General features: G+C 37.3%; 1 protein-coding gene across 2 annotated transcripts; it reads right to left on the bottom strand.

Annotated features, from left to right (window-relative positions):
* On the bottom strand, positions 1-26,489 carry LOC133865917 (dehydrogenase/reductase SDR family member FEY-like). 2 transcript variants are annotated; one of them, XM_062302442.1, is made up of 9 exons: positions 25,984-26,489; positions 25,744-25,864; positions 25,364-25,481; positions 21,838-21,974; positions 19,419-19,520; positions 11,596-11,688; positions 3,927-4,006; positions 3,024-3,096; positions 513-652 (listed from the first exon to the last, which is right to left on the bottom strand). In XM_062302442.1, exons 1-8 carry the CDS (start codon positions 26,235-26,237, stop codon positions 3,054-3,056), a joined length of 948 nt encoding a protein of 315 aa, XP_062158426.1. In that variant the 5' UTR covers positions 26,238-26,489; the 3' UTR covers positions 513-652; positions 3,024-3,053. The 2 variants fall into 2 exon arrangements, with proteins under 2 accessions (XP_062158425.1, XP_062158426.1); XM_062302441.1 differs by lacking the exon at positions 3,927-4,006 and having other exon boundaries at positions 1-652; positions 25,984-26,486.
* Positions 26,490-27,335: the final 846 nt, after the last annotated feature.

The following is a 27,335-nucleotide window of genomic DNA, read 5'->3' on the forward strand; positions in this document are numbered from 1 at the left end:
TGTAACAACATAATGAAGTAAAACTTGTAAAATCAAAGCTCCAACGGAAGTTGCTAAATCTATTCAAGAGGTTAGTTGAGCTCACACAGATTGTAGAAATATTTATGGCATTCATAACCATAGAGACGTAGTGGCATTCTATTCTAGCTGCTCCTTGTGTTAGCATTGTACCAATAAATAAAACTGGTAATTCACAACATCAGTATACAGCAACTGAACCAAGGAGGGACACGACCAGACAACTAAGATCAAATGCCACCAGAATGACAGGCACTTCAGTTTTCTCCTCCACTTCATAAGAGAATGGTCATCACTTTGCAATCAATTAAGAAACCACCCTTAACGGCGTCCTGGACGAGAAGTGTGCACCCTTTGAATATGATTTAGGGTTTCATAAACTACACCCCATATCGGCATCGAACTTCTTCCCCTTGTAGAAGCCTCTCCAAGGCATCAGAAGGGAGTCCGATCATCTCTAATGTCTTCTCCCACACTTGGTATGAAGTCTCAATGTTGTGTGCTTCCTCTGAAGGATTTGTTGGACGGCAATCATGAGAAAGGAAAGCGCAAACAGGCCACTCATCTGCTTTCAGCAATTCACAGTACTCTGGAACCTGAGGATCTGTGGCCGCAAAAAGAGCACTCCTTGAACCTGCAGTAGCAGTGATTCATGACAAGGTTAGTCTGTATTTATGGGTGTTGGGATAGACTGGGTGTAATTACCACTTATTATCATTTTCTTGGTGGTAAATAAAGACTAGTTTTTTCACTACTTCCAAATCCCTTATGCTGCAACATTAGCTTTCTCCGTACAGTAAATGATTTTGGAAGAGAATTTACAACCTATAGCAAGGTGGAAAAGCTCTAATAGGCTTGATCCATGTAAGGTTACTGTGGAATCTGGAAGGCATATATCGCATACTAGCCCTTTCATGAATGAGAATTGATAAAAGATTGCCGGAAAAATTTGGCACATCTTGGATAATGTGGTCTCCAAGATAATTACTTGATGGATGAGCTAGAAAGATTGGTCCTCTAAGGGGGTTGTTCGCTGTGGAAAATCTCTTGTTTTACCATGCAACTTATTTGGAAACAGAAATAGAAGGATTTTCTAGAGAATAGCACGAGATGTGATATTCAAAAAATGAAAAAAAGAAAAAAGCTAAGTGTCTTTTTTGCCTTACATTCACTACCCAGTTTAAAGCAAACTCCCACTAACGAGTATCCATGGACATATCTCCAGTTAGATATGGAACCAACTTATATTTAACCAACTTAAATTCCAATGCCTATGCCCTTATATGGTTAGGTGAGAACAGTTAAACTCATCCCTGGCACCTGTTCATATGCCTAAGGATCCTACACATGCCTTGAGTGTATGTAGGATTGACAGTGAAACAGGACACAAACAAAATGACAGACATGCCAACATGGCAAATTAGGATAGACTAGGAGACGGCAATTAATTATTACAGATTATAGATATTTTCAATATATATGACAAAATTCGATGAATTTTATCTATAACAAAAATTAGTAACTCGAGTGAATGGTGATCCAGGAAAGATTAAGATTCGAAATCAAACTCTACTCTTGCTAGTAGTGAAAGTTTTTAAATAGTTCTCCTCACTATTATTATTTCATGTGAGGCCCTCACTTCTTTTCTCTAGCTCATTCTGGAACCACAAAGAACCAAGAATCTAATTCAATGGACCTGAATTCTATCAAAATCATGTGTTTACAAACCCAAAAACTATAGAATTCAATTTAGTTGCAACCACAATTTGCAAGTTCACGGTATTCAAATCCAAATAAAATCCATCAAATTTGGTGAGAAATAAATAAATTTTTATTTCTCTTCCCACTTGCTCATGAGAATGAATGCTAATTCAAATAAACTACTCTGCCCAGAGTGGGAGCTGCCTGGCAGAGTTGGCCTGACAGATTTTCTAGAGAGAGAGACAGAAAGAAAGATTGGCACAGCTAGTCTTCCTCTGATTGTAAACACATTAAACTTCTCTGTTGTTTGGGGTGTGGTTCACTATAGGACACCTCATCAACATCTGTTACTATGGCCCACTTCCGCCACATCATAGAAATAATGCCCACCCCTACCCCTGGTGCCACCCTAAAGTGCACACACAGACAAAGGAATTGAATTAATTTGATCTCAGTTTCAGTTCCAAAAAAGAGAGTTCAATTACAAATCAACTGGAACTGATTCTGCTAAAATGAATTCATTTGAGTTCTATCATGATTTAGTGATGAGACAGTAGAACATCACCCATTACATTCTACAGTGGTGAGCGAGCTGTTGTCACTACACTAACCCTTATTTGGGGGATACACTGGTTTATGCCTAGGATGTTGGTGGAGGTGCTGACAGGGTGGAAAGAGAGGTTTGGTTGTCATGAGAGGGGTTCGGTTTGTGCACTTCTGCTTTTGATTATGTCGACAATTTGGAGTGGAAGGAATTATTGTACCTGTAATACTGTTGAACTTAACACCAACTTACTTAAATTCTTATTTCTAAGATCATTGTATGACTGGCTGCAAGGTCTAAAGTTTCCACAATTATTCTTTCTTGGATTTTACTGCTGTTTTAAATGTTCGATTACCCACATCTAAAACTAATTAAGCCATGCCTAAGGTGTCTCCTAGGCGTCTTTAAAGACTTGTTCTTGATACTTGCGCATATCCAACTTACAAAAGAAACATATATGTCTCCTTCAGAAAAATATCTATGCTTATAAATTACCATCAACCAGCTCCTCTTTAACTATATGTTCACTCATAGATGAGTCAAAATGGAGCCCATGGGGTTTGATGGGCAGGGGGGAACATAAACGGGAAGAGTTCAAGTAAATAATGTTATTACCAACTCTGGCTGAATTATTTACAACTATGAAAGCAAAAGAGATTAATGTCTCAATATGGATTAAAAACAACATGCTCAAAGATGTCTCAATTATCCTATACAAATGAGAAGATGAAACAGTTGTACTAGCATTTAGAAGATTCACCTTCTTGAGCATTAAAAATAAAATAGGGTATCAGACGATAAGCAGCTTGAACAATCTTCGGAAGATCTCTTGCCTGAAATTAAATAAGGTTAAAAGGATAAGAGAAATGAATAGATGCAGCTCGACAACATTTTGAGATTACAAAACCAACATTTCGAGCTATTTGTGAAATTTCGTGAAGTAAAAGATTATCAAGAGAACCTCTTTGTGGTGTATTTGGAGGGAAATGAACGATAGAAATTTTGAGGATCGTGAGAGGGCTTTGGAGGAGATTTAAGTCTTTATTTTTCAACATCCTGTATCTTTAGACAGCTGATTGTGTTTCTCCTTTGGTAATTAGTTTTCATGAGTTTCTTGGTCTTTTTGCTCCAGTTAGGTGACTTCTTTTATATACTCTCTGTGTACTTGGGAGCGCCTTACAATTTTAATGATATATTGATTACTTATAAAAAAAAAAAAAAATAATAAAAATCAAGAGAACCTCTCTGACTTCTTTTGAGCTATGCTCAAAATCAAACCGATGGCTGGTATATATAAGCATATCCTACATTGTTCCATGAGGGCCCATACATGGGTCCACACTATATTTTTGAGGTCCACACGTTTATAGCAAGGTGCCCCCTAATTATTCACTCTAAGAATTTGAAGTGGTAAGCATCACATTGGTTACTTTAACCATCACGCATAAACTAATTGGTGAGGTTCTTTCAGCTCCAACATGATGGCATAACATGGCATGTTTATTAAAACTTGTCAAAACTATTCAATTAGAAGGGAGGAGCTCCTAGAAACAATGAAACATTAAGCTTACTTAGGTATCCTTTTGTAATTACTCTACAACATTCCTTCTCATCTCATCCATGGACGTAGCCAACTACATTATATCTCTTACATTTGTATTACCTTCTGTTAGTTTTGTCATTCGATCTCAGCATTGCTGCGCTTCCAGGGGAAAAAAATGGTAGGCAGAGCTTTTTGCTAAACTACAAATAATACATAGACTTGAAATATAATGAACTTGTTAAAGAGAAGAAGAAGCATACCAACCTTGTTTGACCTATTTTAAAAGTTGAAAAAATTTGGACAATTATCAGAGGGCACAAAATACCAGATTCTAAACACAAACAAGCTAAGATTCAACCAAAAGATAAACCACAACAAAAACAGGCCATTTTCTACAATTAGACTAGAAAAGATGGTGCCACAGTCCAGTAACCCATATTAAAAGAAAACTGAAACTAAATCCAAACAAGAATGATATGATCTACACCCATAACCAAATGACTAGTTAACTTCGAGACTGAACAAGCCAAATCTACAAAATACTAAAACACCTAACTGTAGAATTTGAGGGATTCTCTTTTTCTTTTTCTTTAAATATGTAAAGATACTAAAGCTTTAATAAGTTGATGCTGCGAATAATACTCCTCAAATTTGTAGGATCTATTAGACTGTTAGTGCATCCCATTTCGATTTCGCAAATCTTAAGGTTGCCATCTGCATCAGTATTCCCTTTCTATCAGTACATTTCAGCATAATAAAGTAATAACCAAAATATTTATATATATGGTGCAGGTAGATGGATTTTCAATAAGATTTGGGAAACCTTTATTTACATCAAATGAACAATAGGCACTTGTTAAGTATGATTTTATGTTAAATCATTACGAAAGCGGTCAGACATTTCAATAAGATTTGAAAAATGGGCAGGGGTAATATGGGGATATTTCGCCAAATGGGGCCTTTTTTTAAAGGTTTTGGTAGTTTGGGGGGCCTTTTTTAAAGGTTTTTAGTAGTTTGTGGGGCTAGTTGCAAAACGAATGGTAATTTGGGGGGCTAAAATATAATTTTCCCTAAAAAAAAATGTTGTGATAAGTTTTAGAACAATTTTAAGGTCCCTCTATTATAAGACAGATTTAGTGATGTTGGTAACCGTGGGTTTTGCAGGCCTTGCCAAGGGACTGCTCACCTAGGCACTTGAAAAATCTTCGATATTACTTAGAAGATGATGCTATAAATCAGAATTCACTCTATACTTTCTATAGATGTTCCAAGAGGGAAAAGGGAAAATGAAAAAAAGAAAACACATACAATATCAGAAAGAGAATAATTTCTTTTCCAAGATGTTTTCCATCTTATAGCAAAGTGTTTTTTTATATTCATTTCACCTCTCTCTTAAACAGCCATGGAAGGTTGATTTGCTATGCTTCACAATTTCATCTATTTCAAGATGTATTTTGGGGTGAACAGGCAACTCCCAATTGGATCAAGAATCCAATGGTTTAGAGGTCTGGTCATTTGGGAGCACACCATTGAATCGGTTTTTAATTTGGGCTTTTATTTTATAAGTTATGGTTGATGAAGTAATGAGCAAAAGAAACTAAGGGTATTTTGGTAATTGACTTAGTCTAGAAGATCCCAAATGTCCTCGGTTTACATCCTTTCCTTTGAGTCATAGTTAGTGTTTGTTTGGGTTTTATTATTATTATTTTTTTTTATAGGTAAGCAAAGAAGTTTATAAAAGGCATAAAGGCGCCCTTTAAGTATATAGAAAGTATACAAAAATGACACCAATACATAAAGAAAGGAAAAAAGAAAAAGAAAAAGAAAGATGGAAGAGATTAAAAAACACCCGCAAAACCTAAAAGTAGGAGGAAACCCAAACACCCCAACAGAATCAGCCCACAGTACCTAAAGACAATTACATCACAGCAAAGGCCCTCTTGCCTTGCCCTGACTAGAACCAGAACCCCTGGCATTATAATTGATCATGTACTCTAAGTTCTTTACTTCACAACTCCCTTTAAACTTAGAAGTGAAGACTGAAGTAGTACAAGTCAAATTAGGAGAACAAATGCTATTAGTACAAGAAAGAATCCTTATATATATAAAACTCAGACCTTTGATTAAAGGAATAGTGAATCTTTGAGTATTGATGCACATTGGTCTTAGTGAGTTCTTTTCTCTCTTCTTCCTTTTCTTCAGTGTACTATTACTTTTTACATTACTATTAACACAGCCCCCGATTGGCAACAAACCCTCTTTTCTTCTCTCTTTGCAGTCCTAAATCAAACCCCTCCCCTTTGCTTATCAAAACCGTAAAAGCCGAGATACTTTTCCCAACCATTTGCTGCCAAATAACCCCTTAGAACAATCCAAAAATCTAAATCTGGTTGCTGTCCAGAATTTCCAGCAAGCAGATTCCTCCACCTTGTTTGGTTGGCTTTTAAATTGTGTTTTCACTGTTTAAACACGAAAAACACTTATATCAAATATTAGTTATCCAAACAAGTTTTCAGATGTGGTCCCCATAAAAAACACTTTTTAGTCTTCATTTTCAAAAACACAACAGAAATTAAGAAAAAAAACACTTTTAGAAAACTTTACCCACTTTCCTATAAAAATATTTTCAAAACACATGCTCAGTTTCTCATAAACAAGTGAAAAACACTTTTGAAATGGTTATGCCTTTTCTAAAAACATTTAAAAAGAAAGTAAAAGGAAAGGAAAAAAATATAGGCTATGGGTTACCCAGCCACGGTGACTGGGAATGACCCAGCCACAACCATGGCTGGGTTGCCCAACCACCTGGGCTGAGTCATACCTAGACGCTGCTGTGGCCAACCACCATAGTCGGGTCACAACCCACACTTATTTTTTTTCCCCCTTTTTTTTTTTTGAAAAAAAAGTATTTTATGGGAGGGGTATAATTGTTTTTTTATCTTTTCTTATTATTATTTATTTAACGAAAAAATGGACGAAGGTTTCGAATTTAAAATGATTGAGACTCAAGTATTAAATTTGTAAAATTTAAAACTACGGTCTAAAAGTCAAAATCAAGATAAAGTACAAAAGGATTCCATCATACTTTCTCAAGATAAGAATAGAAACTCAGGGAGATATTCAATAATTTTTAATTTTTGTTTTGTTTCTTTATGTTTTGAAAAATCGTTTTCAATATTACATCCAAACACTTTTCAAACAAGTTTTCAAATGTGTACCGCATAGAACACTTTTCAATTTTCAAACACTGAAGACCCTTTTCAAAACCCAAAACATAAAACACTTTTCGAAAACTCATCCAAATGCACTCCTTGATTCTCATGTTGATGAGTTGGCTAGTATTATGCGGTGCATGGTCTTGTCTTTGCCTATGAAGTATCTAGGACTCCATTTGTTTCAACGTAAAATGTTTTCCGTTGGAAAAGATTTTCAATGAAATCATTTTTCATGAGAAATTATTTCACTGAAAAAAAATTTGGGCATTTGGCTCGTATGGAAAATCAATGATGGCGGCAAAAAAGGGCCAACGACTTCCAGTGGATACAGGTGGTATTCTGGCGAACTCTGGTGACGGTGGCTATTGGCAATTTCCGGCGGCCACGGTGGATTCTGGCGAGCTCCAGCGACATCGGAGAATGAACTACGAGAGAATGTGTAAAGAGAAGCTCAAACTCAAAAAATGGTTTACTATTTTAAAAAAAGGAAACCATTTTACGGAAAATTAAAGAAGGTTTTCCTGGTCAACCGAAAATGTTTTTGATTTGACCACGATTTCTGGTTGTACCAAACATCGAAAAATAAGAAAAACGTTTTTAAGAAAACATTTTATGTCAAAACAAACGAAGCCCAGTCTTCCATTTAGAGCCTCTTTTAAGAACAAATCTATCTGGGATGGCATTATAGAGGAGATAAAAGAGTAATTTGGCCGGGTGAAAAAGAATGTACTTGTCGAAGGGTGGGAGTTTACCTTGACTAAGAGCACTTTATCTAATATGCCTACTTACTTTATGTTTATTTTTTCTCTTCCTGTTGGTGTAGCCAACCACATAAAAGCTACAGCGGGACTTCTTATGGGGTGGTGTTGGTGAGGAGTTCAAGATTCATCTGGTAAGCTAGTTTTTTTTTTTTTTTTAATAAGTAAATCAAGTCTTATTAAAAGCGTAAGCCGCCCCTAAATACACTGGAAGTATACAAAAGGAAACACCTAACTAGGAAGAGAAAAACGAGCAAGGAAGTCGACAAAACTAAGCGACAGAGGGGACAAAAAAAGCCACCGTCCAAAGATACAAAGTATTAAAGAACGAAACTAAAATATCTTCCATAGAACTCTCTACATCCTTGAAACACCTAAAATTTATTTCCTTCCACACATACCAATAAATGCATATTGGCACCCTCTTCCAAATCGCAACACTCCTCGGCCTTCCAGAATTCCACCAACAAGCAAACAAGTCGATAACTCTTCTAGGCATAACCCAAAACATACCAAAACGAGTGAAGTGAGAATTCCACAAAGCGGAAGCCACATCGCAGTGAAGAAGAAGCTGATCTATTGATTTCTTTTTTCTCTTGCACAAGCAACATCTATTCAGTATGACAGCATGCCTCTTCCTGAGATTATCCACTGTAAGGATTTTGCCTAGGGCCGCCGACCACACAAAAAAAGCCGTCATTGAAGGAGCTTGAGTCTGCCACACACACTTCCAAGGGAAGCAACTACCTTCCGAGCAAGCCAGGGAGCTAAAGGACTTGACCTTGAACAGGCCTCTCTTGGAAGAGACCTACCAAAGCCTATCTGCATGGCCTCTACTCACAATAGCTAAGTGCAACACTTGGAAGAAGGAAGTAAAGAAATCCACTTTCCAATTATGCGATCCTCTAACAAAACTCATATTCCACTAAGTAGAACTGCCCAAAATCTCCATATTATCTGCAACTGAGGCATCCTTCGCATAAGCAATACCAAAGAGAACAAGAAACGCTTCCTTCAGAACCATATTCCCGCACCATAGATTATACCAAAATTTTGTCCTAACCCCATTCCCCACCTTAAGCCTAACAAAACCAGAGAAAGTGTCCCACCCTTTCCTAATGTTCTTCCACAATCCCACTCCAAATGTACCTACAGGCTCAAGGGAGCACCATCCATCCCACAAACTGCCAAACTTGGAGACCACCGCAACTCTCCACCAAACATCTCTCACTCCCAAACCGCCACAACCATTTACCGAACAAAGCGCGGTTGAACATCGTCAAGTTTCTGATACCCAGCCCTCCCTCTGAAATTGGGGTACAAACCTTAGACCAATTAACCAAGTGATATTTGAATTCTTCACCAAACCCACCCCATAGAAAATCCCGTTGCAGCTTCTCAATGCGAGGGAGTTAGGGATCCGAAATTTACTTATGTTTAATCGAGCTCTAATAGGGAAGTTGCTTTGGCGCTATGTGCATGAGAGAGAGGCTCTGTGGAGGGTGGTAGTGGATCTTAAATATGGCAGCTCGTAGAGTATGTGGTATTCTAATGATGTTCATGAGTCGTATAGGGTGGGTCTTTGGAATAACATCAGGAGGGGTTGGGCAGAGCTTTTTTGTCATACTAGATTTGAGGTGGGTGATAACCCAAAAATTAAATTTTGGTAAGGCAAGTGGTGAGGGGATCAAACCCTTAAGTTATTCAGAATTGCTTGCTTTGAGGATGCTTTCGTCGATGATCATGTGGTACTTTCTTATCACTCATCAGTGAAATGTAAACTTTATTAGAGCAGAGCATGATTAGATGTATCTCTTTAGCTTGTTCTTTAATCTGTTGGTAATCCTTCCTTTGAGACTCCGGGGGGGGGGGGGGGGGGGGGGGGGAGACAAGCTACATTGGGCTACATTGGGTCTCTTCCAAGATAGGGTCGTTCGATGTCAAATCCTTCTACAATGTCCTAATTTCCCACAATAGTACTCCTTTCCCTAGGAAGAGTATTTGGGAGGATAAGGCCCTTTGAGAGTGGCATTCTTTGCTTCGACAACAACGTTAGGGAGGATTCTCACTACGAATAACCTAGGGAAGCAGCATATCATGGTGGTAGATTGGTGTTGCAAGTGCAAGGAGAGAGGGGAATCTGTTGATCATCTCCTACTCCACTACAAGATTGTCTGTACTTTATGGAATACTATTTTTAGCCTCTTTGGGTTAGATTGGGTCATGCCTAGAAGAGTGGTAGACCTCTTCGCCTGTTGGAGAGGGCTGTTGGGTAGTTCTCATTGTGCAGCATTGTAGAAGATGGTTCCAACATGCTTAATTTGGTGTCTTTGGAGAGAAAGAAATTGTTGTAGTTTTGAAGACCTAAGGGGACAATGGTGGAATTAAAGGCGTTCTTTCTCAATACTCTGTTGTTGGACACAATGGTGGAGCCACATTAGGACCTGTAGAGGCCATGGCCCCTACAAAGTGTTTCTTAAAATTTAATCTACAAGGAAGATTTTCAAATGGCCTCTGCACACATTGTACAAGAAGGTTTCTTTTAAAACTTATGGTGGTTTATTAACTACATAAGCTACTTTGAATGGTGAATTATTGTTTGAAAGTTTTGAGGTGGGCTTGAGGTTTATCTTATGCTCTCATCTTCTCACCTCATTACTCAAATTACTTGACCCAAATAAAATGACTCTAACCTTCGAATAAAATCCAACATTGCAAAGGGAATAAGGACCTTCGGTCCTGTGTACAAAATTCCATATTACTAAGGAGTGAGAGAGAACAATGGTTTTTTAAGTTATCTCGAGAGTTTGAAAATGGACAGAATTATACATAATGAGCCTCATCTACTTGTTTCTTCAAATTATTTTTTAAAATGAAATATGCAAAGATGCTAACTTGTATTTATTTGTATATATAAACAGTAACTTTAGATTAGCTTAAACCTTATAGTAATATAGTTAATATTGTTCGTGCCATGCACAAATCTTTTATAACTTTTGACACATGTCAACATATAATTGGAGTCAAAAGTTGTAAGCATTTAACATGCTCCAATCACATGATGACAAGTATCAAAAGTGAAAATATTGGAAAAGAGTTGTATATCTAGATGATTAATTTGCTTGGTTTTGACTCCTCCTGTCTATAGCAACTACCGATCAACCATTTTTAACTATGAAAGTTGTTAAAAGAAGACTTCACAACAAAATTGAGGATGAGCTTCTTGCAAATATTTTAATTATCTATATCGAAAGAGAAATCGCTAAGAGCTTCAATTCAGATTCGATACTTAATGATATTTAGACTTTTTGTGTTAGTGTTAGCATATTAAGTTGCAAATATATCAATTATGGCACATGTTATGAACTTTTATAACTATACTTTTTGTGATACACATATTGTGCGAAAAATTACTTCATTTCTGTTTTAAATTATGTTTATCATATTTTTAGTTCGGCCCCTACAATAATAATTTTCTGGCTCCACCACTGGTTGGACAGCTGCCATTGATTGCTTTCATTTTTCTAGATATCATGATTTCTAAATATGTTTTATTTTTTCTAGCTAGGTGTTTCTCTTATATACTTTGTGTAATTGGGTTGTGCCTTTGCGCTTTTTAATGAATTCCATTTACTTATTAAACAAAAAAACAAACCCCAACATTTCTCCTATCATAAAATCCATCAAAATTTGTGCCTGTGTTGGGGGGTGTGGGTAGGAAGGTGCATTTTATAGTTTATGTTAAGGAAAATGCATATCTGGAAACATAATGAGGTGCAATATAGATAAGAGATTGGAATCCTACAAGAGACTTACAACATTTGTTTGGACAATTCCAGGAGATACACATAATACACTAATGCCAGCTTCAGCAGGTAGCCGCTTATGGAGGACACTGCTAAACATAACCTGCAATAAAAAAAATAAAAAAGCTACCATTTTAATTCATTGTTTACAATAATTCCTTTTTCACTATGTATGATTCTGTGACCATAAGAACTGATATTCAGCTTTAAGAAGCTAACAATGATTATAGTCGAAACTGAAAAAGAAAAAGGACTACTTTGTCAACCCTATCAAGAACTATTTTTTTTTTTTTTTTTTTTGATAACACTTTTATTGCCAAAAGGAACAATCAAGTACATCAGATAATTGACAACTTTTTCTCTAATTGACGGACAAGTTATATATACCCGGTGAGTTTCGAACATGTGAGCACTCCATTCTATTCTTGGGAGGAAGGGGGAATAAAAGGTGCCATTTGAGTCAAAGTTCATTGGCGATATACAACACATAAATTGTCCTTACAAACAACATCACAAAATCACTCTTCTATTCCTCAAACACCATAGAAAACATAAATGATTAATTCAGATCGATGACACAAAACACCTCAAGTACCTGATTCCACGTGACAGCTCAAGCTGACAGAAATGGAAATAATTTTCTACAATCGAACAGCAGAAGCATTTTAGAAATAAGGGTATGATCAAAGTAATTAACAAGATAAAAAGAACTTTAAACATCCGTTGGGATTTGTGGGACACTTCTACTCAAAATTTGCTGTGTTGACACTTGAGCCAACAGCTCGTGTCTCTTGTGTCCACTTGTTTGGACGCTCATCAAACGGTAAGATTGACTTAAATGAAAAACGTATAGAATTATGTCGGCACAATGCATCATTATCAAGAAACACATAATTTCCAGCACTCCTATAATTGTTTGCTTCTTCTGCTTACAAAGAAATATGCAAGCCCAGCTAATTTAAATACTTGATACTGTATATTAAAAAGACATGTATAGTCATGCTCCCACGTCTAAAATGTTTTTTAGCTGCAGTGTGCGATGCTGTTACCATGTCAAAAGATAGATAACGCTGCGTCCACAGAATGATAGTTCTTTGGTTGTGGTAGGTAAACAAGTCTTAAGAGCATCAACAAAGATGTATAAGGCCAAGAAAAACAAAGGGAATGGTGGCTTAATCAGGATGAAGTGGATGAGAACAGAAAACATCTGTTACAGTTTAACTACAAAATTTTAAGATATTGGAAAAAGGCCAACCTACAATACAATCTACAATATCAAAAGCAAGGTATGATTGACCTTTCCATAAAGCCTAATAACTGTCTCCTGTCATTAAGGCAAACATATTGCAAGTGATTATGGCAGCAGCCACATGAAAGGTTTAAACACCAATGGTATGTTTGGATGCAAGAGTTGAATTCTGATTTTATTCAACTATTTGCTACAGTATTTACTTTTTTAGAAAACAAATCATATTTTATTTAAATTTTTCTAAATAAATCATATTTTATTCAATTTTTTCTAAACAAATCATATTTTATTCAACTTTTTCTAATTTTATCTCACAAAGTCAAACCTCGAAATTCGCACACCGAATAAGAATTGAATTCTGATTTAAAAATTCGAACACCCAAACGGACCATAAGGCCTCGTTTGGTTTGCGAAATGGGTATTCCATTGAAAAAATGAATAGTTATTCTCAGGAATAAAAGAGTGAAATAGAATGATTATTCATAATCTTTAGTTTGGTAACAATTCATACACTTTAGAATCCAATCAAAATTACTAAAAAAAACCCCACATTACATATATATATATATATATATATATATATATATATATATATAAAAACTCAAATTATAAAAAAATAAAAAAATAAAAAATAAAAAGCAAAAAAAAAAACAAAAATAATAATAATTTTTTTTTTGAAAAATAGTGGGTGGCACATTGCTCCGGGGGTGGTGCGACCACCCCCGACACCCTATGCGGGTGGTCGGCCAGCCAAGGTTAGGGTTTCATTTTTTTCTTCTTCTTCTTCTTTTTTTTTTTTTTTTTTTTTAAATAAAATTGAAAGAAAATAAAAAATAAGAGTTTTTTCTTGAAATTGTAGTCCATTCCCATTGGAATAGCTATTCCTTTCATTTTTTAGAGGAATCGGTATTCTTCTTCATAAAGGAATAGTTATTTCCATTGGAATAACTATTCTAAGGAATAGACCCCTACCAAACAAAAGAATAAGAATAGTCATTCCATTCCAGGGGTCTATTCTGCGAACCAAACAAGGCCTAAGAACAAAAGTACACGAAGGCAATGCTTCTGAAGATACAGGCCTATTTGTTCTTAGCACGGATAACAAGAACTGGGGCCACCAATGAAGGTGGTAAATGGTTGATAAGGAATCCAAATGACCCAAACAACATGGTAACCAAAACAGAGAATACAAAGAGGATATACAACAATAAAAATCAGAAAAACATAAATGCCCAAAATACAATAGGAAATTTAAAGTAACAAAGATAACCGGGGTAGGAGGGTGGAAGTCTCCATGGCTGGTGCGTGTAAGCCACGCACCAGCTTCTGGTGACCTCTCCCCACCCATGAGAGCAGCACGCAACCAGAAACAAACAACAGCAGAGGCGGTGGAGAGCGAAGAGAAAAGATGGGCTTGCACGAGCCAGTGAAAGAGATCTACTTGCTGGCACGTGCAGCCCACGCTCCGGGCAGTGGCTATCGGAATGAGAGGCGGCTGATGTCGTTGAGAAGGATGATGGTGTTCACGGTGGAGAGGCGTGTGACATGCGAGAACTGGCGGAGATGTGTAGATCTAGATTGGAAATTTTCGATCCAAAAACCTTGCCAATTTTCGCAAAAACCACAGAGGGTGAAGGATATTGCTGATGATTTCTTTGTGGATGTACAAGAAAGCAAACAAAAAGCCTCCAAAGATGCGATGAGGCTAGGGAAAACCCTAGTGGGATAGGGGCCTCATGGGAGGCGGTAGCAGAAGGAAAGGGAGGGAAAAGGGAAGCAAAAAGGAAGGAAAAGGAAAAGAAAAGGGGGGGGAGGGGGGAAGGGTTTTGCGAGAGAGGAATAGGACTGTCAGCAACACATGAAAGGTTTTTGAATGTTAGGATAAATGCTTAATGTAGAATAACGACTGGGACTATAATGAAAAGTTTTTTATTTTAGGAACCATGTCATCTATGTTTGGAAGTGGCTATGGAGGTGTTCTTCAATTTAGGTCATTCGTGTTTGGAAGTGGCTATGCAATTGAAGAAGAAATCTAGGCCTTAAACCCAAGGTTAGAATTGATAACAAAATTCATCAAGAGCATCAATTACAGCATTAGCAGGTCCTAGGATTACATGCATAACTATAGGGTGCTAGCTACCTCTAATTCTACTAAAATTAGGGCCTATGATTTCAAAACGTTCGATTACAAATTCAAGCTAAAGGTACAAATGATGACAAACATTAGACCCCTTACAGCACATGTATATGGCTGGAAGTAATCAAAATACTCTAAATTTTCAAAATCATAGAAATTAAAACAAAAGGAAACCAGCAGTGTGCAATGCAAAAAAGCATAAAGACTAAATACGTCGTTTTCTGATAAGTCATAGAAATTTTGTCAATAAAAGGTGGAAAGAAGTACACGGGAGGTGTACACTATATCCTCCAAGAAATTAATCCTAAGATTCAAAAGAGAAATAAAATCCAGAAAAGAATGAAACTGTGGCTGCCTAATGCTATATTCATCCAATCGTACAAAGACCTTATGAACATAGACTTTAGCAAGGTTAAGCTTGACATCATTGAAATTGTGGCGATTCCTGTCTTGCCAAAGCATCCACATTATAAAAAGAGGTACAACCCTCCAAATCTAACTAGTCTCATGGCAATCAAATCTACCTTTTCAACATGCTAGAACGTCCACACCATCCTAGACATCACCCAATGCACTCTGGTTAAAGATAGCAATAAGTGACCACTGTTCCCTTGCAACAGCAAAATGTAATAGAGAGGCTTTACTGTCTCACTGCTATTCTGACAATTCAGCACCATTCAACAATTGCTATTCCTTGCTTCCCCAAGATTATTAGCACCCAAAATTTCACCCAAAACCACCGTCCATACAGAAAAAGCTACTTTACATGGGACCTTTTCACACAAATGGTCTTCCAAGGAACCTGCCAATCACACTCCCTTTCAAAGCTTCATAAGAGCATACCACAAATCTTCCTGTCCAAGACAACCTCCAAACATATAATCATCTCCTCTAGAAGGCAGGTTTGAGTATAACAGATCAAGTACGGAATTGACTGTCTCTTACGCCTAATACTAAAAGGGTCTCAAGAATTTAAAACTCAAAACCCACTCCAGATGTTCCAAAATGTCAAGCTACAGAACAATCCTTCTTCTTTCCTATCAGAGAAAGATCATTTATTCTCCAGTCCTACACCCCTGTGCCAAATATCATATGAAAAACATACCATACCGTCATCTTCCACCTTAAAAATAAACAAGTTTAGATAAAAACTCAATCCCTTATGCTCTTCCACAAACTTGTCCCACGAGATCCTCTCACCAATGAAGTTGTCCAATGACCCTAGTTTTCCACATATTTTACACGATTAACCTATATCCAAAGGTGATTTTGTTCCTCCCATGCTCCCAAAGCCATTTCCTAGCAAAGATTGATTGAAAGCAGACACACAAACCCCCTCCATAATGGGAGATCACAACACTTTGCAGTCCAAAAATGGTATATATATTCTTTCCAAACTATTAGCATTCACAAGATAGGAATATCAACTAAAAGAAACGAGGTTAAAAAACAGGAAAAAAAAAATACAACAAAACCCTTTTTCTTTCTTTGTTAGCCAGCTGGACAGCTGCTCTTGAGTGTTATACCACCATTACGAAACCAGACACTAGACCATTTGTGGTTGTCCTAAGAATTTCCAGAGTACTCTTGTCATGATGTTGATCTGGCTTCTGCAACTACGCATCTGCATAACCTGAGCTCTACACACTGGAGAGCTCTTCACTCGATGTACCTGCTGTAAACCACCATTTCATTGGGTAGTGGCTTATTTCTAAATTTTTTTTCTCAGTAACACCCCCCACACCCCCCCCCCCCCTAACTAGATCAAACAAATAGAGCTCCATTGGATGAATCAACTTATCCCTCCAAACAAGGGTCAATAAATTCAGGAAAAAAAACCAAGGTCAACGAAGTTACTAAAAAAAAAAAAAAACCGAAGATTATTTGTTGGTTAGATCATTTTATGCAACTTGAGAGATGGCGAGAAACAATATGTTGCAAACATATAATAACCACGAGGGAGAAAAAAAAAAGGGAGAATAATTCTGGTAATTTATGCAAGTACTTCTAGTAGTGGAACCACACCTGAATTGGCTTAAGATAAGATTAATGAGTAAGAAAGAGGAATATTTATGATAACACCAAAAGTTGACTAAGAAAGGTAACAAAGTATAAAAAGTACATAAGCATGACCAACTGGCTACTGCTGCACAGGTACTTGAGGGTGTTAGTTATATAAAATCTGCTAATAAAACCACAGGAAAAAAAACCCTCTTTCCGCAAGCCTTAATGAAGCTCTACCAGACTTCTTTTTTACAGAATAATATGTATGTTAACTTGTTCCGCTGTTATTTCTAATGACTTTATTAACATGTTCATTATTACACTGAATCTAAACATATGTTCCTAAAGCAAAAGTAAAGTACATTCAGATAGACGTGCTAATTTTCTGCTTAGTTCCCATTACTTTCAAAGTAATAAACATTTTATCAGAAAGAGGATAAACCTTGTTTATGGCAGGAAGTAAAAAGGTTTCCTAAAGAATTACAATCTAAGCTTTAAAACATCTATAGAATCTACAAAAGCAGGAATGAATGTAGTGCCAAAAGCATGTGACTATTCATACAAGGATCATTAAAAATTTCAGCTCGGTAGGCAGCTCTACACCATTGAAAGTGTGGTTATTTTTCTCTCCATATTATCTACATAATGCAAAGAGAGGTTGAATTCCAAAAGAGACGTAAGCCATGGCAATTTTCTCCCTGGTAAGCTGAGTTAGTGATGCAATCAAATAATAAAAGAACAAAGGAAAAGGGATATGAGCTACTTTGAGAGAGCCGTGATCTCCAATGGCTACTTCGAGAGAGCCGTGACCTCTAAGATACTAACAAAGGTTCTAGGTTTTCATAATATTCAGCATGATATTTTATTGATTAGGGTTACACTTATATAGAAGACGGCTAGGTCATAAGACATAACCATTAGGTCCAGCCGTCATTACATCATGCAAGAAAATAAACTAGGAAGGAAATAGACTAATGGAAAATGCATTCCTTATTAGCTAAAACACTTAGGGAAATAATATATGGAGATTATACTCCGTATTCTCTGCCGACTTGGGCTTTAGGATTGCCACGTGTGCTATCACATAAGCCCTGGAAATCTGAATGTATCAATTAGCATCTGGAAATTTTAAGTTATACTGAATGATAGATTGCTTTTCTTATTATTAACATTGCCAAGTACTATTATTAGTATTAGAATAGTAGTAGTGGCTCAACGAAAAATAGACTAATAATACAATATATTGATGGAACTCTCCAACACAATACAATATATTGATAGACTAATATGTTGTTGTTGTTGTCGTCGTCGTCGTCTAGATTATTCTAAAATTTCTAATAGTATGTTGTTGTTGTTGTCTAGATTATTATAAAATTTCCAATAGTATGTTGTTGTTGTTGTCTAGATTATTCTAAAATTTCTAATAGAATTAAGAGCCTTTCATTAGGTTTTGTTAAATCTTCAATTTACTAGTCAATTTAGGAATCTTAATGCTAGTAGCACAATGAAGAGAGTCTCTGTACATATATATGCTTAATGTATTCAAAAAATTCAAACTTGATTAATGGAATATTGAGCATTTTGAATATTGGCGCATCTTGGGATTTGTGTGTGGTTCTCTCTCTCTTCTTTGTGCACTGTTCATGTTGACTTTCCACAGCCCAAGTTGCAACTAATTTATCCCTCTTCTTCTCCGTCAACACCCTAAATCATACCTCTTTTCTTACATCTATTAAGACCCTAAAACCCATATACTTTCCCTAGCCAATCACTATCAGAAAACAAATCAAAACACAAACCATTGAAACCGCCACTGCATACATAATCTGGCAACCTGTTTTCTTCAAGAATGGATCCATTTGCCTTCAAACCTGACACCAAATCAATCCCTAAACATTCTTCTTCTTCTTTTGATAATTAATCTAGATGTCGTTAAAAGTCTAAGGTGCCCCCCGTGTACACATGAAGTATACAAGAAAAGCCACCTAGGTGGTAAGGGCAAAAGCATTCTAAAAACACCAACACCTTTCCCTCATCATGAAAAACCCTGAAATCATAATTTTCCTTTATACAGTCTACCACAAAGCACAAGTAGACAGATCCCCTAAATCTATCCTACATCAGAGACACGTCCCAAAACATGTCTTGAAAGCATTTTTAAAAATTATGATAATCACACAGTTAAACAGTATTTATCCAGGGGGAAAGTAGGGATAAGAAAAATAAAGAGTGTCTGATAGTCCAAAAGCAAAAGGAATACTTAAGTCACCTGAAATGTGAAGGAGGGATCTAAATTAAAACAGCAACCTAGAATAGATAACACAAGATTCTAATTGAATATGGTGTGAAAAAAAAAAACACACACACACACACACAAGTAAATCCAAGAAATTTTCCAGGCCATCAAACGTTTAAAGGATTAAATATTGAATTCAAAGTGAACCTGTGCTAGCTTGCTGCTCGAGTATCCCACTAAGCTCGTATATTTCCTTTTCCCAGAAACAACATTCATATCTTCTACATCAACAAAGCCAACATAATGCATCTACAGAAAGAATAATGGACTGGTTAGTCAGGCTTAAAAGAAGTAAATTGATTGTAAAACTATGAAAAGGGTTGCCATGAATCATGTATTAACTTCTAGTTTATTACCTTAGTACTTGCAAATAATCATTTAAGCAGCCTATAATTTAAACCTTGAGCTGCATGTAATTTGGATAATCTAAAAAACACAAATTGGAAGTTCACTCCAACTATGCTATTATGCATTTAAAGAAATGCAATAATTGTAACTCCTACATTTTGTGATTGCAACTCAATGCATTGTTGCGGGTATCTTTATAAATTTTCATGGCACTAAGAGCAACACCCCCCGCCAAATAAAAAAAATAATAATAATAAAATAAAATAAAAAGGAAAAGTGAAAACAACAGACAGAATTTTGGGGCCAACACATGTTATTTGATGGGAAAAAAAAATAATAATAAATAAATAAATAAATAAAATGAAGAAGAAGAAGAAGAAGAAGAATGACAAACAAGATTGATTTTTTCTTTTCTTTTCTTTTCTTTTCTTTTTATTTGCAAGTTACACACAATTGGGTCTCAAACCGAGGACCTCACCCTTGAACCTTATTCTTATGGGGGAGAAGAGGTGCCATTTGAGCTATACCTAGCAAGAACAATAGAAGTTTTCTTCTTAACAGAAGTTCTATCTACTAACTTATGCTTCTCAAATCCCTAAATAGATGCTTTTAACATATAAAGGATTATTCTTCTCAAGCACAAAAAGCTCACAGAAACAAATAAGCCTAGTTAATGATATAGCATTAGCTAGAGCATGTCTTTGCGTTTTTCTTTTCATAAACCGATTTTTAAGCATTTTCATTCCATAGATACAAAGGATATATCGAGCTTATTTTCATGAGTTGTAGCAGAGAAGTCAAAGTTTATTATTTGTATCTAATAGTATGGGACAATCAAATTGTAATAGAAAGGTAAATTGACAACTGGAATAAACGGGAACGGGAATTTGTGTAAGAGATAATGTATGTAATAGAAAGGTCACTTAAAATCTTTTTTTTTTTATAAGTACGAAGAACTTTATTAAAGAAAGCGTAAGGCGCCCCAAAGTACACAGGAAGTATACACAGGGAAAACCAAAGCTAACCCAAAAAAACCCACAACACCAAGGCTCCAGAACACGAAAGAACCAAAAGAACCAAAACAAGCTACAAAAGAACCCAAGTAAGAACAATACTACCCACTACCCGTCAAGGCACAACAAACCTACAACATGTGTGCCTTGCCTTTCCTACGCCTAGAGGGGTAGTTCGCGTCACCATAGTTGATGGAACTATGCAAATTTAGAAGCTCCATTTTCCCTTTAGACTTCTGGCGCGCAAAAAACTAGAACTCCTCTTCCATGGCATCCCGAATAGCCAAAGCCTCCTCCCCAAAATCCCCATCCATTGCCCAATCTAAGGGCAAACCATCCCAATAATCATCTTCATCCTCCTCCCACACCACAATCTCCCCATTATGATCAAAACCAACTGGCCAATTCCGAGATTGGGAGACACCATTAAAGCAACCACTTAAAATCTTACCACCAGCATGGGGTCTAAGAAAGTTTTGAGGCAGTTTAGTGGGGCCCAGAGATAAATTTTATCCAAAACCTTTGGGTTATTAACAGCTTAGGAATTTTTTCCCTTTCTTTTCTGTTTTTTGGTAAGTAATAAACAGTCTTATTAAAAGCGTAAGGCGCCCCTAAGTACACCGGAAGTATATAAAAGGAAACACCTAACTAGAAAAAGAAAACAAACAAGAAAATCAACGAAACTAAGCGACAATTGGGAAACAAGCCACAGTCCAAAGATACAAAGTACGAAAGAACGAAGCTAAAATATTCTCCAATAACCTCTCCAAGTCCTCGAAACACCTATTATTTATTTCCTTCCATAAACACCAAAAAAGGCAAACCAACACCATCTTCCAAATCGCAGCACTCCTCAACCTTCCAGACGACCACCAACAAGCAAACAAGTCAGTAACTTTTCTCAGTTCTCACATTAATTAAAATTGTTAAAATTGGAGATAGTTACTTACAGCATTAAGAAATTAGATGTAAAATTAGAAAGAAATCATGACTAGTTGCGATACCAAGATTACAACAACCATCAGCACTGGGAAAATTATGTGCTTCGCTGAGAAATAACTTGTAATAACAGATAACGAAAAAAGAACGATCGCTGATAAAGATGGTGTCTACCAGAGATTATAAATTTTCATTTGTGCAAATTACACGATAAAGCATCAAGCATGTGGGTGTGCATATGTATGTGTGATAACAGTGGAACTTACTATGGAATTCAGATTAATAATTCGACATGGAGAGCCTCTGATAAGAGATGGAAAAAGCAATATTGAAAGCAATGCTGGAGCCAGATGATTCACTTGCATGTGTGCTTCATACCCATCTTTTGAAAAACTTTGTGGCTCTGGAAATGATGAAGTCAGTGCATATAATTAATAGATAAAACCGAATCATAAACAAATTCAACTACAATAGTCTATGTTAAAATGTTTTTACCATACCACTTAATGGAAAGCACCCAAATAGTCAACAACAGCTAGAAAACTTAACAGATACAACAATTTGCTCTTGCAAAGAGTAAGGATATAAAATGCCGATCATGTGCATTGAGCAAAATGGGTAAAGCAGATTCACAAAAATGAGAAACAAAACTGGAAATTGTAAAATGGTAAGGAAAGTGCAAAAAGGTAAAGAAAATTTATAGGAAAGTGCAGAGCTTAGACCTGCTATTGTTGGGATGCAGCAAATGAAAAAGAAATATAGTTTGAGCAATTCAAAAAAACAATTAAACATACATTTCTTTTATATAAGTAATAAAATTTTATAAAAAAAGCGTAAGTCGGCAAGGCGCCCCTAAGTACATAGGAAATATACACAGGAGCAGCCAAAGCAGCCCACAACAGAAAGAAACCCAACAAACCCTCAAAAACCAAAAGCCCTCAAACCCGAACCCTCAAGAAGCACACCCTTCTACAACACGTGAGCCTTGCCTTTCCTATGCCGAGAGGACGCGCTTGCATCACCATAATTAATGGAGCTTACCAAATTCAAAATCTCCCTCCTACCTTTGGTCTTAGGCCGCACAACCTTAACTTCCCGAAGAAAATCCTCTTCAAAGACATCCAAAATCGCCAAGGATGGATCCTCGTCCTCAACACGATCCAACTTCCAATCCAATGACATGTTGGGAGGAAGAAGCCCCAAAGGGTAAGGGGAATCTCCATCCTCCCCATCCCAAATCTCATCACCCTGCTCCCACACAACCACCTCCCCAGACAGACCAAAACCTACTAGACACTTCTGAGATTGGGACAAACCATTCACCCTGGAATCATCACCCTTTCCAACGGTTGAAGTGACGCAACCACCCAAAGGGGAGGGAATCCCTACCACTGCAACTTCCTTTACTTCCGGAGTCGATGATGACACGACCAACTCTAAAAGAGAGGTATGAGGAGTTAAAGCTTGCACAACCGGGCTCGGATTGAGAAACCCCCACCGAAGGAGGCCGTTCATCGAAATAGATGGCTTAACAAAATCCTTCACGGAATCTGCCACTCCCGCAAAGTCCATCACTAGAAGCACTGCAGCTGCTTCCTTGGTTGAAAAACTAATAGGCAACCACATTGCTACCACAAACTTTGTAAATAAATTCGCGTCCAAATGCCCTGATCTACCTTCCCTTGCTTTCCGATAGTACTTCTGGAAAGGCTTAGAAACCGACGACACTAAGGCAGAAGAACAGAGCCGCTCTCCCAACTCAGCCACCCCGGAGTACACCTATGAAGGGGCGAATATGGGCTCAGAAGACCCCTCAGGTCTAAGCTAAGGGGCCAAACAAGCACCACCAAAATTGATTTGATATGGAGGAAAGGTACCGAAAGAACCAAACCCAACAACAGTGCTTACCGGTGCCAGAGGAGGCCCCTTAGACCTGTGAGAAGCATCTAGAGACACTGAAGACAGCACCTCCGGTGTAGGCAGGGGGGAAAAGACAAATCGCGAGATTACAGAATTCTCGAGCTCCCATGAAAACTGAACCGCAGCCTTCGACGCGGACAACTCGACAGAAGAATAATCGACCACTGGATCATAAACTCACCCACCGGAGAAGGGCTGCGATCTGCAAAACTCCCGGAGGACGAAAGACCCAGATCCACCCCAAAAATAGTCGCCGAAAACAATTCAGGTTGCACAAGATCCGAAAAGGGATCCGAACCGGATCCAACACCCAGAGAACCATGATCCAACTTCTTCCTCGTGGGCTTAGGCCTAGCCCAGCTGGCACAATTGGGCTTAAAACCTAGCCCAACATGATTGAACCCGGAAGCTGAAGCCCTCTCCAATGCAATTCGAAGCCACTCTAGAATCTTCTTCCATGAGCGGAAAAGCCCTAACTTCTTCTTCCTAGACTCGCCGTCACCAAGCAAGCAGCCTTGCCTCTTCTTCTTCTCCAACGACCTAGATGTCTGCTCCTCCAAAACAAAGCAGTTCACCGCCATTCTCCTGTCTACCACATCCCTACACCCCACTACCGGAAGCAGACCCAAACCAAAAAGCTCTACCTTCAGATGCAGCGACCCTGGAGGCTTGACAACCACTCCACGAACCACCTCTGCAAAGGACGGAGAAGCCCCATAGAAACAACCAAACGAAACACCCCTCTTTTGTATCCCCTTCAGGGAAGGCGCCTCAGAAACCAACGGCCCACCTTTTGCTTTAATAAACTTCAGCAACTACCGCAACTCACCCACCACCCGAGACCATCCCCAACCTTTACGGCCTTCAGGGATCCAAATAACCCCTTTATGACTACCCTCCGCTTAGTCAGCCACCTCAAGATAACGACCGGCCTTGTTACCACCCCCACGAACCATCATAGCTTTCGCATCTTCGCAGTAGGATGAGACAAAATCCTTCTTCACTGGAGCCTTGAACGCCTCCTCAACCGTGGCCAACAACCACTCAAAGCACTGAAAACCCAGAAAAAGATACCCACAGAACCCCTTCCTCCTTTCCTCCAAACGAAGGTCAGACACATCTGCCTTTGCCGAGGAGAAATTTTTGGCTTCCACAGAGAAACAACGCTCCATCTCAGCCTTGTCTATTGAGCCTCAGAGAAGAAGAACCTCCACGGAGGCATAACCGCAAAGCAGCCCCTCAGAAGGGAGGAAACAACTAGAAAACTCACCCCAAATAAGCTTTATTGGAAACTCGGAAAATCCTAACAGTATGCGTTAACAAACAGCTCTGCTCTGCTCCGCTACACACATATCTCATTGCAATATCAAAGCTCAACCCAAGTTGTGTCAAGGTAGGTGATATAATCCCTCACATGCTGAAATGAAAACTTTCAGCTATTTGACTTGGTTCCATTAACTAAAGGGAGCTCAGGCTCAAGTTGAGCTTGGCAAAGCCAGCTTGAGCTTAGCTTGTCATTATTCAGCGAGCTCAGCAAAAATTAAACTTTTTTGACCTTTTGTCTTTTTTCCTACAAATATGTCAAGAAAAAACTTGAGTACCAAACTCAGATTTCACATAACTACCAAAGAAGAAATCAACATCTTTTCCTACCCAAGAAATGCAGCCCATGAATACTGATGTATGAATAATGCAGTAGTTTTATGACTAGAAATTATATAAAATGGTCTAAAATTACCAGAGCTTGCTAATATGTCATCTTAATAGGATTCAAAGTAATTTGGTTAATTCGATTCAAATTACTGTTCTGATGAACATATTGCTGAAAACGGAAACATGTGGGAAAAAAAAAATTGCATTTAAAATACGAACCTCCAATGGAGAATATTCCCGCATTGTTAATAAGAACATGCAAAGGTCCCATACGTGCATTCCATGCTTCAGCAAATCTAGCGACAGAATCCAACGAGAGAAGATCAAGCTCCATCACCTTCAAAAGCCACAGTTCATGTCAGCCATAGCAATACAATTAGCATCATTAATAAAAAGTGATTATATATTCCAAAAAAACATATTATAGTAGGCATATGGCGAATTAAAAAGACAAAAAGTCTATAAAAAATAAAAAAAATAAAAAATAAAAAATAAAAAATAAAAAATTAGCATCAACGATTCTGTGGCTAATACGAAAAAAGAAAAATCAACAACAGAAAGTTGCAGGATGCAAAGAAGAGGTTTCCATCGGCAACTACCTCGATATTGAGAGGGAGACCCATTCCGGACCATTCGCTCTGCCATTTCTGGATCAATTCGTGCGCAGCTTTGGTGTTCCTCACAGCCATCACAACGTGCGCCCCTGCCTCTGCCAATTGCCTATTAAAATAATTCCCCAAAAAAAAACAAAAAACAAAAATAAAGCAAAATAAAACAAAAACCTCGTAAGAATAAGATTAGCTTTATTTTGAAGGGGCAAGCGACAATGCGAGCCGAACCTGGCGATTTCGCGACCGATACCGCTGGTGGAGCCTGTGACAATGCAGGAGAGATCGTTGGCTGGAGGCAAAGGCAAAGGGTTCTGCAAGTGGCTGGCGATAATCCTCTGGAACAGAATTTCGTAAATCAAATTGAGCCAGCCTCTCAGCCATTCTATCCATCCCAACGCCTTTTTCTTCTCCTTGTGCAGCTGCTGCTTCTGCTCCTCCTTCTCCCCCTCCACTTCCCCAGACGAAGAAGACGTCCTTGCCATCTCAAAGCCCCTCCTCCTCTGTGTGTGTGGTGTGGAGTTTACAATTCCAGATCTGTCTTGTTCGGTAGGACCAAAGTCTTCTCAGCAGGAACAGAACAAGACCGAAAGAGGGACGGGGTTTGACCGCTGAGCAGTTTCGACACTGTGTTGGAATCTATCTGTGGACTGCTGAGTGCTGACGACCAATTCGCAAAAACCATGGAACTGCTTCTTGCAATAAATTAGAACAGAAAAATATTAGACGTCGTTCGGGTGTGTGTGTCAGAGTGTGTGTGTGTGTGTTTTTTTTAATCGTATTTTATTATTGTGTATTATATTTAAAATTAGGAATATCGAAATAATTTGTTTTTTCAAATTATATTTTGCTGATTTAGAGAACTTAAGACAAAATTAAAAAAAGTTAGATTAAAATTAAGTAAAATTGGAATTCAATAAAATAACCCAAACATGTTTTTGAAAGATAAAAAAATATAATAAAAAAATAAGTGTTACCACAAGATGTCTTTATGGTCTGTTTGCCAACAGAGTTGAATCAGAATTCTTCTCTATTCATCTCTACTTTTTTCAAAAATAAATTATATTTTATTTAACTTTTTCAAATTTTATCTCACAAAGTCAAACTTCGAAATTCGCGCAATGAATCAGAATTCTATTCTAAGTTCAAAAAATTCAATTCTCAAACGCACCATAAGTAACCCGTGCGCCCATCTGCCAATTACAATAATAATAATTTTATTTATTTATTTTATGCCTTTTATGATTTTTTTAAATTTAGTAAACAAAACTATTTTATATTTTCTTATCTAAATAAACTTTACAATAGTTTTATTTTTTTATTTTTTCATATATCATTAAAAAAATATTATTTCTTTATAAAATACAAATTTCCTACCTATCCTCACATTTTTTATAAAATTTAAGGAAAGTCTCAAACGAAAGTCAAAGAGAAGAGAGAGGAGGGAGAAATATGCTACCTAATGTGTTAAAATAATAGATAGAAACCCTAAAGTGCTACCTAATATACTGTAGCATACCAAATGTTAATGAAGGTATAAGGTATCTAATGCATGTAGTTATTTTTTAGACTTTTTTTCAATA

This window comes from Alnus glutinosa, chromosome 4 (assembly GCF_958979055.1).
Source record: "Alnus glutinosa chromosome 4, dhAlnGlut1.1, whole genome shotgun sequence".
NCBI lineage: Eukaryota > Viridiplantae > Streptophyta > Magnoliopsida > Fagales > Betulaceae > Alnus > Alnus glutinosa.

What these genes read in the sequence shown, in the direction of transcription:
- LOC133865917 (XM_062302441.1), bottom strand. Translation starts at nt 26,237, where the DNA reads ATGGCAAGGACGTCTTCTTCGTCTGGGGAAGTGGAGGGGGAGAAGGAG. An exon ending in GTCTCCCTCTCAATATCGAG is followed by an intron (nt 25,482 to 25,743) that starts GTAGTTGCCGAT and finishes TGGCTTTTGAAG; the next exon opens with GTGATGGAGCTTGATCTTCT. An exon ending in CGAGCAGCAAGCTAGCACAG is followed by an intron (nt 11,689 to 19,418) that starts GTTCACTTTGAA and finishes TTTTTATTGCAG; the next exon opens with GTTATGTTTAGCAGTGTCCT.